Here is a 17,065-nt window from a genome sequence, read left to right as displayed (position 1 = left end):
TGATCCCCAACACTGGGTCAGTCTATGGTGTTGTGTCTGATCCCCAACACTGGGTCAGTCTATGGTGTTGTGTCTGATCCCCAACACTGGGTCAGTCTATGGTGTTGTGTCTGATCCCCAACACTGGGTCAGTCTATGGTGTTGTGTCTGATCCCCAACACTGGGTCAGTCTATGGTGTTGTGTCTGATCCCCAACACTGGGTCAGTCTATGGTGTTGTGTCTGATCCCTAACACTGGGTCAGTCTATGTCATATGTCATATCACCTAGTCAGGTAAAGGACATTATGACATAATGCTGATTGGATATGCAAATTACATAGTCATTATAGGTGGATACATTTAAATCAAAATATAGGAATCCTTACATTATGCTTATCATTAGTAAAAGTTTAAAAAGGTGCCATAAGGGGACCTCCAAATGAAGAAAAACACTAAAAGGCATATTTAAATTAAATTCATTTCAGATTCAGCCACCTGCAAGCTAATGGTAATTAATTTGATGCACATTGAAAACACTCTCTTAGATGATTGGCTAAGCATGAGGCATAGACTTGTTTTGTGAGTCTTCTGTTGCCTCAAAGCCACCACAGCTGTGACAGACCGTTACATTCTGGCTCGTTATACAGCTACGTGCCTGTACTGTTAGCCTGCCAAACTACAATGGCACAATGTTTAAAAGCCATGAATGTAATGGCACTTTGCTCGCTGTATTACTTGTTGGCACAGTAGGCATATGACTCAAATAAACAGTACTGAACATATGAAGGTCTTCACATATTCTTTGTCCACTTGATCAGCTTTCTTATTTGTGGCTTGCAGTCTCTGTAACAGAGAAATTAGGACTTGTATGTATTTGTTGGTCACATACTTGCTTCGAGGCTGTGAAAGCAAGTCTAGAGATTCCCTCTGTGCTGTGGGCTCCACAGGATGGCTAAGTTTGCAGGTCCCAGTATGCAGATGAGCCCATGGTGCAGGTGCCAATGTTAAGGTGGGCTCTATTGTGCAGGTGAGTTCCACAGTGCAGGAGGGCATGCATGTAGGTCCCACTGTGCAGGAAGGCCCCAGCATGCAGCAGCGTCAGAGGGACTCTGCTCTTCTCTGCCCCCTGAACTGTGCGGTTGGCCAACTGTATAAGCAACTGATTATGGGGAACAGATTATGGAAGTCGAGAAAGAATTTCCCTCCCGCTCTCTCTCTCTCTCTCTCTCTCTCTCTCTCTCTCTCTCTCTCTCTCTCACACACACACCCTCACACACACACATATTAAAATTAAACACCCTTTGCCTCTCTCTCTTTCTTTTACTCTTTTTACAAGTCTCTCTACACCTCTCTTTTGCTTTCACTCATGCCCTCTATCTAGACTCTGATCTCCAGATAGATACTTGAGGGAGAGCAGACGAAACTTAATTAATCAGTGTTACAAGTGCCACGCTTACAGCAGGTATTTTATTAACAGCTGAAATACTCTGCAACATTGCCGTAAACCAGTGGCTGAGACTGATTCTTACATAAGAGATGGAAAAAAAAACACACACACACACACACACACAAACACACATACACACACACAAACTCCATTAGACTAAACTGTGCCTTTCCCCAGGGTTAATGTTTATAGGCATTACGCTTGCAGTGACACACAGCAGCATGTCAGGAGACTGAAGGTCAACCCCACATGCACGGTTTGATATTTTCCCTCTGGAACTAACCAGGGACAAAGGGTTGGACCAAAGACAGGACACACACAGATCACTTAACCACTCCAGCGACATACCTGAGGCAAAGTCAACAGGCTTACATAAGGAGACTTGCTCACCTTGGTGCTGACAGAAGCAGGCCGTCAGAGAGAAAGGGAGATAGGAGATATTGTAGGTTAGGGTACATTTCAGACATGTAAAAGGTGTGAGGGGTCCCCAATCAAAGAGACGTCACATCAAACATGTTTTTTTGTTGTTGTTTTTTTAATAGATCAGGACTTTGCAGCCTTCTTCAGTGTGTAGAAACAAGCACATTAGGCCATTATGGTCTTGTGTATGAATATATTAGGAGGCAACTAGTTTGGGTGCGTGTAGTGAATGGAGGGACAGGGAAGCCAACTGGGTCTCTGGCGTGAAAGGGAAACACCAAACGCATTGTGCCAATAGGGTGAACCCACTTGGTGGGAATTGAAATGTGTCTCATATTAGCAAAGATCACTATAATATCATTGAAAAGACCATGATGATAATATAGTGATAATATCATTGAAAAGACTGTGATGATAATATAGTGATAATATCATTGAAAAAACGGTGATGATAATATAGTGATAATATCATTGTCATATTGTGTTTCACAATGATATCATGAGGATATCTTTGTGTCCTGCTTCGGGTCAGACAGACTGACTGACGGTCGGAGTTGTGGACGTGGATTGGACTAGTCTGTCACAGTGAAAGGTCTTAGCTGGCAATGGCCTTTTCTGTTTTTATTGACTGCACCGGATGGCCAGATCACAAGACTCTCCCTGTCCTTCAATATGTACTCTAAAGCACTTCATCAAAATAAATCAGCAACGTTATTACCAACACAACCCACAAAGGCTACTATAGGCCCCTCCCCCATTTCCATTTCCATGATCATAAATCCTTCACTGCTAACCTAGGGCCAAATTCTAATTTGAGACATCTGACAGTACTGTAAGCACATTGACATCATGTGCGTTCCGGTTTACATCTGGCTCAAATGTTACCTGGTAACGTGCCTGAATTCCATTTTAAACACTCGCCGTTCTCACCTTCTCTTCTCTGTCTTCCGACAACCATTCTGGGATTTTTTGGTGTGTTGACATTGGCCCAACTGTGGTCTTGGTCCATATTGTGGGAGCCTGGGGGGAGCCTGTGTTTTGTGTTGGTGCCTGGAGACTGGAGTTTGAATCCAGTCAGACAGAGAAAGTAACAAAGGTAGGGCGCCAAATAAAGCGGTAAAATGAGACCAGACCAGACCAGTACAGAGTAGACCATGCACACACACACCCACACACAGGCAGGCATATGTGTTTCCACTGAAGGAGGCCATCCTGGAGTTGTGGGCCTGTATATAATTGACAATGTTCAGAGAGGGACAGAAAGGCACAGACTGAGGGAGAGAAAGACAGAAAGAGAGAGGGAGAGAGAATGTAAGGGATTGAAAAGAACAGAGCTCAGTTATCATGCCCTCTCTGAGTGTATGTGTGTGTATTCTTTTACAGACAATCATGTGTGTGTGTGTGTGTGTGTGTGTGTGTGTGTGTGTGTGTGTGTGTGTGTGTGTGTGTGTGTGTGTGTGTGTGTGTGTGTGTGTGTGTGTGTGTGTGTGTGTGTGTGTGTGCGTGTGTGTCAGTGGCTTCTGGCTTGCATCCAGTAGGCAGCTGACAGCCTGGCACGTCGCCACGCACAAACTTAACACCACGGCAACGTGCAGTTCGCCTTGTACACAGCCCTGGCAACATGGCCAAGGCTGTTCCGCTGAATCAACAGCAGCCACTGCCGGACAAATGGGAAACTCATTCATAAAAATCACACAGCAGTGGAATATCCCGTTAGCTTTGGCTAGAAATACATCATATATGGCCATATAGGCCTACACATAGTCTTAAAAAGGCAAACAAATCACATATTAAAGAAAAGATTATTCATCACATATGAAATATATTGTATATATTACAGAAACATATTGTGAATGTAAAAGCCAGAATCTGGCAATCTAGTGTACATTATTTTAAAATGGTACATTCTGACTTGCTCTCTCTCTTTCATGTACGCTGATATGATACCGCACTTGTCTTGCAGCTGAAATAATAACAACCCTATTTTACCCAGCAGCACATTAGCTGTGTTCGAACATCCATACTAACATACTGCATACTGCATACTTAATGAGTATATAATATATACTATATACTATTAGTTAATTTTAGTATACTTTAAACAAACGGTATCCTTTCAGTTAAGTGTACTAGCGGTTCACCTGTACACTGGAAGTTGATGCTGTTGCTATGCAACTTCTTTCTAGCTTGTTAGCATAACAAATGACAAGCTAGACATCTTACAACTTCATTAACAATGTCCATTGAGAATGCACAACGACTATACCACTTAGCTAAGGTAAAAATGACATGAATAATCAAGTCAATAAACGTTGGGTAGTTAGTTAGATAGCATATAGTTAATATACTGGAAAGTTCGATGTTTTAATAGCCAACTAACATTAGGTAGCTAGCTAACATACCGGTACATGCAAGCAATGGCTGTAATGGTATGCTAAGCAGTTTGTAAGGCTAAAGTAGCTGACAAATTGTTAGCTAACATAATGTGTAACGTAACATATTTGAAAAGTCATTACTTTTTTTATTACATTGCTCAACATTTTCTTAACATTTATTATAATTACTTAAAGCAATGAATTTGTATCCAGTCTCGTCAGACTTCGACTTTATATTTTCGGCCATTTTTTTCAAATATGAACATTTTGTGAAGCCACGCCCATTTTCTAAAGTATTGCATTATGCACTCTAAAAGCACGGGGAAAGTGTCCACTGCTTGTGTACCCTCGAATTTTGGCTAATTTAGCACGACATCCGGGAACTTTTGGCATGCTAACTATATCCATACTATGACCAATAAGCATACTTTTTACTCAATATATGTCACAAATTGTACCGTTAGTGTGTTTAGTTTGAGTATTCGAACACAGCTGTTGTCTCCTGCAAAGATTAGTCAAAATGAGGACTAAAAGAGATCCTAATAAAATGTAATTAAATCAAACATACAACCCACTCTTACCACAGTTGGTAAGAGTTGGACATTGGAAAGATCCTATCCAAATACTGCATTAAATTATTACATTAAATTACATCATACAATATTGTATTTGATCATAAAGTATGGCTCTTTGTCTGGTGTTCCATCTCTCCCTCTGAGCCAATGGGATGGCACAGTGTATTAGAGCAGCAACAGCCCATGCAGCCAAGCAGTGCTGGATGGAGAGGTGGGGGTGATGATGATTTCACAGAAAGAGCAGGTGAAGACCTCATATGGACCTGTGTGTGTGTGTGTGTGTGTGTGTGTGTGTGTGTGTGTGTGTGTGTGTGTGTGTGTGTGTGTGTGTGTGTGTGTGTGTGTGTGTGTGTGTGTGTGTGTGTGTGTGTGTGTGTGTGTGCGTGCGTGCGTTTCCATATGAAATGTGAGATCGTGTCGAGGCAGAGATGTCTGAAGGCTGAGCATATGGACACACACACACACAGTGCTGCCATATGTTAACACAGTAGGCTATAGTACTCACAATATTTATAGGAATGTAAACATTTGTGCAAGGACAGACACAGAATCGTACAAGCACACACAGCTTGACAATCCTCTTTTGGGGATTGTATACTTCGTACGTGTGTGTGTGTGTGTGAGGGGGGGGGGGGGATCATGCCATCTTTGAAAAGCAGGATGATCCACATTCCCTCTCCTCCATCCCACCCCCATCCATCTCCCCCAGCCCCCTTGATGTAGCCACGCGCCATGTGGTCGAGCCCCTCCACGTCAGGTCTCTCTTAGTGACTGAGGCGAGAGGCAGAGAGCGTGACTGGAAGCGTGACGATGGGGGAGGTGGGGAAGGACCAGATTTGGGGGTGGTAGGGGGTGGGCGCAGGGGGACGAGAGTGGCAACTGCAGCTCTGCAGCTGTGGGCCTACGTGTGTATCGGCAGGAACACACTGTCCTCCCCACTCCCTCCCTCCCTTGCTTTCACATCTCTTTCTCTCTCATCTATCTCTCCCCCTCCTTCACCCACTTGCTCCTTCTCATACACTCTTTCTTTTGCTACATCTCTCTCTTGCTCCCTCACTCACACTCCCTTGCTTCTCTCTCCCTCTCTTCTTGTTCCCAAACGGTAGAGACCTTGACAATGAGAGATGTGGCACATTCACCCAGCCGGCGGATATCTGAGATAAGTGAAAGGAGAAGAAGGGAAGGCAAAGATCCCTTTCCCCCAAATACACACACCAAATTTGGCCCGAGACGACCTGCCACACCATGTGTGTCCTTGTGTGTTTGCATTTGCAGCAGCACATAACTGCACGTCACAGGAGGTTGGTGGCACTTTAGTTAGGGAGGATGGGCTCGTGGTAATGGCTGGAGCGGAATAGGTGGAATGTGAAATATATTAAACACATGGTTTCCATTTGCTCCTTTCCAGTCATAATTAAGAGCCATCCTCCCCTCAGCAGCCTCCACTGCTGCGCGTACCAATGCATCTATTCTTAAACTACCCAGTTTGGCTAATCTGAAACATACTCAGACAAAATAAGCCTTATAGCATACAACAACACATACTGTGTCCTCTACATATCCAAGGCCCTATAGCATACATATGGGGCCTCGGTCTCTCATTGCGATTAAGAGTAATCAAGTAAGCTTATATATGTGTGCATGCGTGCTAATAGGAGAACCCCTTCCTCCCTTTGGCCAGATAAATAGCTCCCTGAGTTTACTTGTGTCACACAACAACCTACCCACTGGAGCGTCTACCATCCAATCATGTGACCAGACAAAGGGCTGTAATCGGGTCTGTGTGCACACTCCTTTAAGGCCAAGGTCAGACACAATACAAATCACAAAGCACAGGAGGAGGAGGAGAAGGAGAGGGAGGAACAGAGGAAGAGGAGGGAAGATGAATGAAGTAAAGAAAGACTGGGGGGTGTAGGAATGAACAGATAAAGTAGGAGAGGGAAGAGAAGAAAAGGAAGTGAAAACCAGGACAAAAGAGGGAGAACAGACAGGGATGAGATCAGTCAATCCGTCTGTCTCAGTCCGTCAGTCTGTCTGTGTCTGTCATTCAAGTCAAATCACACCATATACAGCTTGTTTGATTGGTTGTTTCTGTGTCTGACACTCCAGCAATTCCATTGCTGTTAAGCCGCATTAAAAAAAACTTCTCAACAGCACTGCACCATGGTCTGCTGCTACCTCTACTGGTTTAACACAGATAGAGCTTCCCAGATAGTGGTTCGGAAGCCGAGACCCACTAGTGTGTGTGTGTGATATGTGTGCGTGTTTTATTTTAAGACCAGCACAGACTAAACAACAATCCTCAGTGTTCTTGCTGTGAAAGTCTTGTTCAAGGACTTGATAGTAGGACGCCAGAGCACAGCCTCTTTCAGAGCACAGCCTCTTTCAGAGCACAGCTTACCCTTCACAACTGCAAACTGTCTGATATAGTAGAGCTAGTCACAAAGTGGATTTAAAAAAAATATCACAATTGTAATTTATTACAAAATAGTAACATAGTTGCAGACCTTGTTATGCAAAGCACATACTGCATGTCACCTGTTGCCCTCCTTTATATTTCACCCAATTGGAGATCATTCCTTTTTGTGTGTATCAATTACTTTTTTGGAGTTTTGCAGTGATCTTTTTTTTAAATATGTTGCACTGCCTATGTTAATAAGGAACCATGGAGGGAGTGAAATGGAGTTTGAGGGAGTTGAAGAGAATGAGGAAGAGCCCGTGTCTGGGAAGAGTGGAAAGGAAACAGAGTCAGAAAATAGAAATCCACGACATTTCCACGAGGATTCTTCAATAATTGGAGTGCGATTCAAGGACAAAGTCAAGCATGGGGTTTTGTCTGATCAATTTGAGTTATCGGGGTGGGTGGAGAGTAAACTAGAAAATAGATCCTCGCAAGGGGGTGATAACAGTACTTATAGGTTGAGCAGCTTCTGAAGGTTCCTGGCATGTGTGGAGCCTGACGATTAACCAGAAATCGAGGTGGCTAGAGGGAGGACAGTCTGGCCGTGATGCTGTGCCTTGATTTGGAGGTTCTCCCTGATTAGCACATGCTCTAACATCTCCCTAGTGTTTTCACAGCCAGAAGTTTGGCCATGTAGCGTCAGTGTGCAAGAAGGTACAGTCGAGATGTGGTGGATGTCTGGAGGTCGAGCCCCGGCGGCATAGTAGTAACTGTTTAGGTAGTCCTGAAGCCAGGTCCACAGAATGCCCGGTTAGTGAAAAGCATACAGGTAGCTAAAGTCAGCGTAGGACAGGGTGTTATGCATGGAGAGGCAGTGAGAAGGGTTGAGGGTGGAGAGGGAGGGAACACTCCCTCTGTTGCTTTGAAAGGCCAATGGCAATAGTGAATGTTCCCATGTCAGTGTGTGGACCCCAGAAACTGTGCGTTGATAAATCCAGGTTCTTGGCCGCGATGGTCGTGAATTGCGCTGCGCAAGTAGAAAGTAGGTCTGAGAGAATTGCCCTTAATGTGAAAGCGGACAGATGTTTTCTGGAAGTCCAAGACGTAACTACAGAGAATCTATAGAAGATGTTGGAAGAACTCTGTAGTTTGCATAGTGGGATATGGGTGAGTAAAGTAGTATACAGTATGTAGCAGATGAAGTAGAAATACAGTTGGAGGTACTGCAACATTCTATTGGATGCCAACCACCGTTAAACCCCAACGAAGAAGACGACTCTGGGTCGGCTGCTGGAGAAGGAAGACCTCTGCCGCTATCATCACCGGGACCACATCACACCCTGCTGTCAATGACCTTGCCACCAAATGCTCATGCATTTTTTTCCTCTCCCCCCATCTGTCGCCTGCACTGGACCGGACCATGGACTGGGTGCCACACACTTTATGACGACGTAGAACGACTGCCGAACAACTACCGACAAAACACACAAACCAATGGCAGATGAGCGACCGATGGGTGGTGGCGGAGGCCCTCTTAACGACTCTCTAGCAACAAGGACTATCTCTGGGACTGAGCATATGGTTGTTGTGAATGTGTATAGTGTGAACCCAAGATATTTTTATATTTTAAAAAAACGTATTGCGTAGATTAAAACCCACAATTGTGGTGTTACAAGATCATTAGGGGTCTGACAAATTAAGCCATTAGCTTAATCGAAGTTAAAGCTTTCTAGAAGAACTTGACAGTCTAATGAGGTTGTGGAGATGGAGGTCTAACTTTCTCCCTCCTCTTGGCCTCCTAGCACCTCCTTCTCTTGGCATAAGGCTCCAGGAAGCTTCCCCTTCTCTTCCTGAGACATTCCTCCTTTTGAACAGCTCCTGCTCTTGACTGTTTTATCCTCTACCATGTCCACATCCATTTGGCTCTACAGTCGTGGCCAAACGTTTTGAGAATGACAAATATAAATTCCAACAAAGTTTGCTGCTTCAGTGTCTTTAGATATTTTTGTCAGATGTTACTATGGAATACTGAAGTATAATTACAAGCATTTCATAAGTGTCAAAGACTTTTATTGACAATTACATGAAGTTGATGCAAAGAGTCAATATTTGCAGTGTTGACCCTTCTTTTTCAAGACCTCTGCAATCCGCCCTGGCATGCTGTCAATTGGCTTCTGGGCTACATCCTGACTGATGGCAGCCCATTCTTGCATAATCAATTCTTGGAGTTTGTCAGAATTTGTGGGTTTTTGTTTGTCTACCCACATCTTGAGGATTGACCACAAGTTCTAAATGGGATTAAGGTCTCAGGAGTTTCCTGGTCATGGACCCAGAATATCAATGTTTTGTTCCCCGAGCCACTTGGTTATCACTTTTGCCTTATGGCAAGGTGCTCCATCATGCTGGAAAAGGCATTGTTCGTCACCAAACTGTTCCTGGATGGTTGCTCTCGGAGGAAGTGTTGGTACCATTCTTAATTCGTGGCTGTGTTCTTAGGCAAAATTGTGAGTGAGCCCACTCCCTTGGCTGAGAAGCAACCCCACACATGAATGGTCTCAGGATGCTTTACTGTTGGCATGACACAGGACTGATGGTAGCGCTCACCTTGTCTTCTCTGGACAAGCTTTTTTCCGGATGCCCCAAACTATCCGAAAGGGGATTCATCAGAGAAAATTACTTTACCCCAGTCCTCAGCAGTCCAATCCCTGTACCTTTTGCAGAATATCAGTCTGTCCCTGATGTTTTTCCTGGAGAGAAGTGGCTTCTTTGCTGCCCTTCTTGACACCAGGCCATCCTCCAAAAGTCCTCACTGTGCGTGCAGATGAACTCACACCTGCCTGCTGCCTGCTGCCATTCCTGAGCAAGCTCTGTAGTGGTAGTGCCCCGATCCCACAGCTGAATCAACTTTAGGAGACGGTACTGGCGCTTTCTGGACTTTCTTGGGCGCCCTGAAGCCTTCTTCACAACAATTGAACCGCTCTTCTTGAAGTTCTTGATGACTTGATAAATGGTTGATTTAGGTGCAATCTTACTGGCAGCAATATCATTGCTTATGAAGCCCTTTTTTTTGCAAAGCAATGATAAAGGCACGTGTTTCCTTGCAGGTAACCATGATTGACAGAGGAAGAACAATGATTCCAAGCACCACCCTCCTTTTGAAGCTTCCAGTCTGTTATTTGAACTCAATCAGCATAACAGAGTGATCTCCAGCATTGTCCTCGTCAACACTCACACGATGTCAGCTGGTCCTTTTGTGGCAGTTTTTTGAGGATTCAGATAATTTGCATGGCAAATAAGGACTTTGAAATTAATTGAAATTCATCTGATCACTCTTCATAACATTCTGGAGTATATGCAAATTGCCATCATACAAACTGGGGCAGCAGACTTTGTGAAAATGAATGTGTCATTCTCAAAACTTTTGGCCACGACTGTACTTCATCGAGGGATGAGGCCAGTGGAGGGAAGCACATGGTGTTCACCTGTGGTCCCTAAGTCCAGTCCACGTAGTCAATATAATGTCCCCATACAGGACTGGAGCTGGGCCACAGGAGGTTGGATGAACCAAGTTGGAAGGGATGGGCTGGTGTACCTACTAGGAGAGGTGGTGGATGTAGCCACTTTGAGGGGTGGTGTTTCCACAGGCCTGTTGAAGTTAGGCGGAGCATTGTGGCTGTTGGAGGGGTGTTTCCTGGGTGGGAGCCACTATGTTGGGAGTCAAAGAGCTGCAGGCAACCAGGTTCTGGGGGACAGTGTTGGACGACATGGACATTTTTCTGAAAAGGGTTCTAACAGGTTTCTTAACAGGATGCTTTTTCAAGTAATTCAGAAAATCTGCCATAATAATACATGAGTTTCAAAGTGACCCGGAGGGGGTTTCCTGAAAGCATCTTCTGAGCTTGCAAGTCCTAAGTATTTAGGAGTTCTGTTGCAGCAGAGTTCAATCGGACATCAGTCACATCACAATGGCGGTTGCATAGAAAAATAATCTCATTCTAGTTCTATGTGCAGTTGGTCTGTGTCATCATCCACTGTCAGTGCTAGATGGAAGGATGACTAGTAGTAGTACTGTACACAACTTTAAATGCGACCTTGTATTTCTGTGTCCTCTACAAACAAACTGTCCAGTCACTGCCTTTGTACAGTCCAATTGTGTGTAGACCTTAATTATTACTACTACATGCAGGCCGTACTTGGCAGCTCTCTCCGTTCCAATCTCTCTCTGTACTCGGCAGCTGAATTACAGTCCACAAGTAAAACGAGAAATGTAAAATAATCTAAAGAAAGTCAGGACTGCTTCAGTGAGTAGACTAAAGAAACAAAGAAAAGACAATACACACTTGGAAAAAAAAAGTGTTTATTGGTTTTTGAACACTTAAGAAAATACAAAAATCATTCACAGCATCAATCATTTAAAATAAGCTATCTAATCATTTCTTGATATTCCTTGAAAACATTTCCCACCAGAGACCTTAAATCCAGAACATTACAAACTAGTGCAATGAAAATAGGAGTACCTTTTAAATTAAAACTTGTGAAAATAAGAAACTACAGTGCAGTGGCAGTGACCAGAATCATCATGGTTACTGTCGATTGCATAATCAGAACATTCCTGAGTAGAGTGATGTCATCTCAGGGAGACAACTGTCATCTTTGTGGAACAACATTAAAATAGCATTTGCTCTGTCCATTCTGGAATGAACTACTTTGCTCCCTTCCTTGAGGTATTCATTGATGAGAATGTTCCCGGGATTACCCATACGTAAAATGTGTGCACGCATGACTAAATCGCTTTGGATTAAAAAGTCTGCTAAATGGCTTATATTATGTTGGATTAGTGAAAAAGTAGAGCTGGGAGAAAACAGGTATCATCAAAGACAAAGGGGAAGGTTACAGTACAATGGGTGAGATACCGTTGGCGTGGCGATGGAAGGCAGGTCCCCTGAGCTTTCCCCCGATGTGGGTGTTCTCCTGGTCAGCAGGGGCTGAGATATACCACATGACCACACCCGAGGGGTTGATGGACACAACAAAGTTTGTGGAGTCCTTCAGTGTGGGCATTTCCCGCTCCGCAAACACATCATAGATCTGGAGAAAGGAAGGTGAGAGAGTACGGGACATGAAGGAAGAAAGGAGATATGAAATGGCATGATTGAGGCAACGCCAGCAATATGACTTAGAGAAACCAGGACCAGACTGACCTTGTAGCTGCCAGTGGTGTAGTTGAGTTGTCCCAGGGAGGCCTGGTAGCGGTAAGGCATGTCAGTACGACGACTGAAGAACACTAGAGCACTGGCCTTATCAGACAGAGGGCGCCAGAACACCTCAATACCGCTCTTCTCCTGAGAATCAGACAGGAAGCAAGGTACAGAGAGAGAGAGAGAGAGAGAGAGAGAGAGAAAAATAAAAAGATTGAAGGAGAGAATATAAAGATTGAGGACATTTAGATTCAGCTCAACAACACAACTCAGGAGGAATATTTGACCATGATAAGACTATAAGATATATGTGGGTCTTACCTTGATCAGGCGTCTACCCTGGACGCCCATGGGGTCCTGGTTGATGCCGATGGCCACCTTGTTCTGCAGGATGGTGCGTGCCCCGCTACTAATGGTCCTCAGGTCATTGGACATGAAGAGAGGAGCAGCCATGATGGCCCACAGAGCCATCTGAGACCGAGACTGATCCATGCTCAGCCCGAAGTCCCCGACCACCAGCTAGAATACACACACAGTCACTTCAGCCAGAAGCTAAAACATACTCGGTCATCTCCTCACTCTGAATATGCACAACAAATTGGTTAATTCATTGAATAGCAACATTTCCTCTACAGTGAAATGGAGAGTTTGAAAAAGACAGACCATGTCAGGATCATTCCACCGGCCGGGTCCAGCTGCAGGCTGCAGGACGTCTTGGTTGTTGAAGAACCAATCAGCAATGCTCAGCACACTATTCCACGAGTCCTCTATGTCACCATAGTTACGCCACAGGTTACAGATCTCTCCCAGTTGGGTGTAGTTCACCTGAGAAACAAATGTAGAAGAGGTCAACTTAGAAAATGTTTAAATATGATCTGTACAGTGCCTTGCGAAAGTATTCGGCCCCCTTGAACTTTGCGACCTTTTGCCACATTTCAGGCTTCAAACATAAAGATATAAAACTGTATTTTTTTGTGAAGAAACAACAAGTGGGACACAATCATGAAGTGGAACGACATTTATTGGATATTTCTAACTTTTTTAACAAATCAAAAACTGAAAGATTGGGCATGCAAAATTATTCAGCCCCCTTAAGTTAATACTTTGTAGCGCCACCTTTTGCTGCGATTACAGCTGTATGTCGCTTGGAGTATGTCTCTATCAGTTTTGCACATCGAGAGACTGACATTTTTTCCCATTCCTCCTTGCAAAACAGCTCGAGCTCAGTGAGGTTGGATGGAGAGCATTTGTGAACAGCAGTTTTCAGTTCTTTCCACAGATTCTCGATTGGATTCAGGTCTGGACTTTGACTTGGCCATTCTAACACCTGGATATGTTTATTTTTGAACCATTCCATTGTAGATTTTGCTTTATGTTTTGGATCATTGTCTTGTTGGAAGACAAATCTCCGTCCCAGTCTCAGGTCTTTTGCAGACTCCATCAGGTTCTCTTCCAGAATGGTCCTGTATTTGGCTCCATCCATCTTCCCATCAATTTTAATCATTTTCCCTGTCCCTGCTGAAGAAAAGCAGGCCCAAACCATGATGCTGCCACCACCATGTTTGACAGTGGGGATGGTGTGTTCAGGGTGATGAGCTGTGTTGCTTTTACGCCAAACATAACTTCTTCACAACAGTATCTCGGACCTGCCTGGTGTGTTCCTTGTTCTTCATGATGCTCTCTGCACTTTTACCGGAGCTCTGAGACTATCACAGTGCAGGTGCATTTATACAGAGACTTGATTACACACAGGTGGATTGTATTTATCATCATTAGTCATTTAGGTCAACATTGGATCATTCAGAGATCCTCACTGAACTTCTGGAGAGAGTTTGCTGCACTGAAAGTAAAGGGGCTGAATAATTTTGCACGCCCAATTTTTCTGTTTTTGATTTGTTAAAAAAGTTTGAAATATCCAATAAATGTCGTTCCACTTCATGATTGTGTCCCACTTGTTGTTGATTCTTCACAAAAAAATACAGTTATGTTTGAAGCCTGAAATGTGGCAAAAGGTCGCAAAGTTCAAGTGGGCCGAATACTTTCGCAAGGCACTGTATATAAACTGGATTGACTTATTACAAAAATATAGAATTATTTAAATGAAGTTTGATTAACCTTGGGTGGGAGTCCACCCTGGTAGGCTGGCCAACTGCATGAGTAACCAATGGGGCGTCCGGTAGCGTTCAGAGCCTTTGACATGGCAGGGTAGCCTATAAGAAAGAACAGTGTGTGTCAAGCAAGCAACTGAGGGTTGAGTAAACCACTTATCTCCCGTTTCAACCTTCAGTATGTCCACCCACAACTCTCCCCCTACTCATGCCTCCAACTCTCCTCCCTTCCTCACCCTGCTCCTGCTCCGTAGCGTTGGAGTAGCAGCCGTCAAACTTCAGCATGTCCACTTTCCAGTCAGCGAAAGTCTGAGCGTCTATAGTGATCTTGTCCAGGGGGGTCCCAGGGTACCCTCCACATGTGAATGTGCCCATGTCCCCATAGATACCCAGCTTCAGCCCCCGGTCATGGATGTAGCTCGCCAGGTTGGGGATCCCACTTGGGAACCTGAGAGAGGAGGTTATAGATACACAGGTTAGACATGTTACACATAGTCATACAGACAATAGTTTAAGCACAATAAAGCCAATATACCCCACCTAAGAGAATGGGCTATATGAGTATCATATGACTGACAAGTCATTGACCTCAATATATTGGTACAATACAAGTAAACGACCTCAACATAGATATATTCCACCTGACAGTAGACAACTATGGCAATACATAGATAAGATACATGCGATACAAGTGAAATAAAGTTGTAAACATTAACAGTGCTTGTGAGAACAACAAAACGTGTGTGTGTCTCCGTTCAGTAGCCTACCGCTTAGGGTCAGCCTGCAGGCGTCCATTACTGTCTCTGTCCTTGGAGGCCCAGCAATCGTCTATGTTGACGTAGACATATCCCAGCTCCCTCCAACCATCCTCAGCCAGCCTGTCTGCCATGTCCCGGAACAGAACCTCACTGTGGGAGGACGAAGCAGAGGGAGAGAGGAAAATGTCAGGAGTTCCTATGGCCTATATTATTTTTTTTAAGTGTCAATGTTGCATCAGAAATCTCTTCCTCACCTTGTCTCCTTTCCTTGTTATGAAAGGCATTCCCAAGAATGGGAAGAGTTCAGAATCATATTTTTGTCTTACCTGATGCAGTTCTTGGGGTCGTTCTGACAGTCGATATCACAGCGGAAGCGTTCCCATGCCAACCAGCCCATAGGAGGGGTCCTCATCAGACCATTGTCCAGCGCCAGGGTGGCCACGAAGAGCGCCAGCACACACAATGCTACTGCAAATCGCATTCCTGAAAGAGACAGACGTTTGTTACAGGACAAAGTCACTAAAACTGGGATGTAGCATCCAGATTTGCCCAAACACAAGGAATGCACGTAAATGGCCTTAATTTGAAAGTATCTGCTTCTGTACAGGCATAATGAACATGACCCTGGTGGGCATTCTACATAACTGAATAGAGTCAATGTGCAGTGTGTATTGATACACCTGAGAGTCACATGACTGACTGGGTGTGCCAACTGCCAACTGAGGTAGGAGAGGAGGAGGGGTGGGAAAATAAAGAAGGCGTGACAACACTAACCTGTTTAACCATTTACCATTATAAGACAAACACTACACATTAATAATACCTGAACTGTACAAGTCACCTGACCATAACTGAACTCAAGGAATGGTTAGCTTGTGCATATGCACAGTACATACATTGAAACACAAGCAAATACCAGGATACGAAATAAACCAGGATACGAAATAAAACTTAATGACACAATATGGCCCAGAGCTAGGCAGAAACGACAGATACATTATAGTAATACCCTGATAATCTGACCATTAGCCTACATGAGAACATGTTAGTTGGTTTGACGTATTGATATAGATTTCAAGTAACGTACAGTAAGTATATAGTCCTTGGATAGGGAACAGCGACTTGAATTGCTATTGTAGCTACGCATCACTTAGCAGAACACCGCAAGAGTGATACATTGTAACAATTGACTGGTTCTTCAAAGGGAGTCTAGTAACTTTAGCCTGATACAGATACTATGCAACTTTAGATGCAAATATATTTAACAAGAATCGACTTTCAATTAGCACAAATCCTGTAACAAAATATGCAAGAATGAATTCAATACTCACTGGGTTATTTTTTAAATTTAATTTACAGCTTGCAAAGCAGCGTTCGGTTAGTGCCTCAAGGGTGTCGCCTATGTTCTGCTTTGAAAATAATACAAACCACATCTGATCACACAGTTGAGGAAGCGGTTATCACATGATCCAGCGCGTTGTTGTCAGCTGACAAAAGAGGGGCGGTGACAGGGTGAGAAGGAAAGGAAGCAATTACGGTTATGAAGGAACCTAAACCCTGTTAGAATAATATTCAAATAAATGCATCCTTCCCTCCTTTCCTTGAAGTACAGATGTGTCACGTGACATACTCACTGCTCCACACAAAATCTTGAGAAATGAATTTTTAAAAACATAACCGCGACCTACTTGCGTTGCAAGTTCTAGGATGTTAAGGGAGTCTAAGAATGAGTAGTAATAAAACAAATGTGTCAACTTGTCATACATTAATAACAAGAATGACAGTAATAAGGTCACTAAGAAA

The 17,065-nt window shown here is 43.9% G+C and overlaps 1 protein-coding gene across 1 annotated transcript; it reads right to left on the bottom strand.

Annotated features, from left to right (window-relative positions):
• Positions 1-11,535: 11,535 nt before the first annotated feature.
• Positions 11,536-16,736, bottom strand: LOC109900822 (alpha-N-acetylgalactosaminidase). Its single transcript, XM_020496657.2, has 9 exons — positions 16,594-16,736; positions 15,589-15,745; positions 15,272-15,412; positions 14,741-14,952; positions 14,512-14,606; positions 13,060-13,221; positions 12,718-12,915; positions 12,400-12,540; positions 11,536-12,286 (listed from the first exon to the last, which is right to left on the bottom strand). Exons 2-9 carry the CDS (start codon positions 15,741-15,743, stop codon positions 12,089-12,091), a joined length of 1,302 nt encoding a protein of 433 aa, XP_020352246.1. The 5' UTR covers positions 15,744-15,745; positions 16,594-16,736; the 3' UTR covers positions 11,536-12,088.
• Between the last annotated feature and the right edge of the window lie 329 nt (positions 16,737-17,065).

This window comes from Oncorhynchus kisutch, linkage group LG12 (genome assembly GCF_002021735.2).
Source record: "Oncorhynchus kisutch isolate 150728-3 linkage group LG12, Okis_V2, whole genome shotgun sequence".
Classification (NCBI taxonomy): Eukaryota; Metazoa; Chordata; class Actinopteri; order Salmoniformes; family Salmonidae; genus Oncorhynchus; species Oncorhynchus kisutch.
This window is presented reverse-complemented; position numbering and strand designations above follow the sequence as displayed.

What these genes read in the sequence shown, in the direction of transcription:
- LOC109900822 (XM_020496657.2), bottom strand. Translation starts at nt 15,743, where the DNA reads ATGCGATTTGCAGTAGCATTGTGTGTGCTGGCGCTCTTCGTGGCCACC. An exon ending in CGCTACGGAGCAGGAGCAGG is followed by an intron (nt 14,607 to 14,740) that starts GTGAGGAAGGGA and finishes TCTTTCTTATAG; the next exon opens with GCTACCCTGCCATGTCAAAG. An exon ending in ACACCACTGGCAGCTACAAG is followed by an intron (nt 12,287 to 12,399) that starts GTCAGTCTGGTC and finishes TCCTTTCTCCAG; the next exon opens with ATCTATGATGTGTTTGCGGA.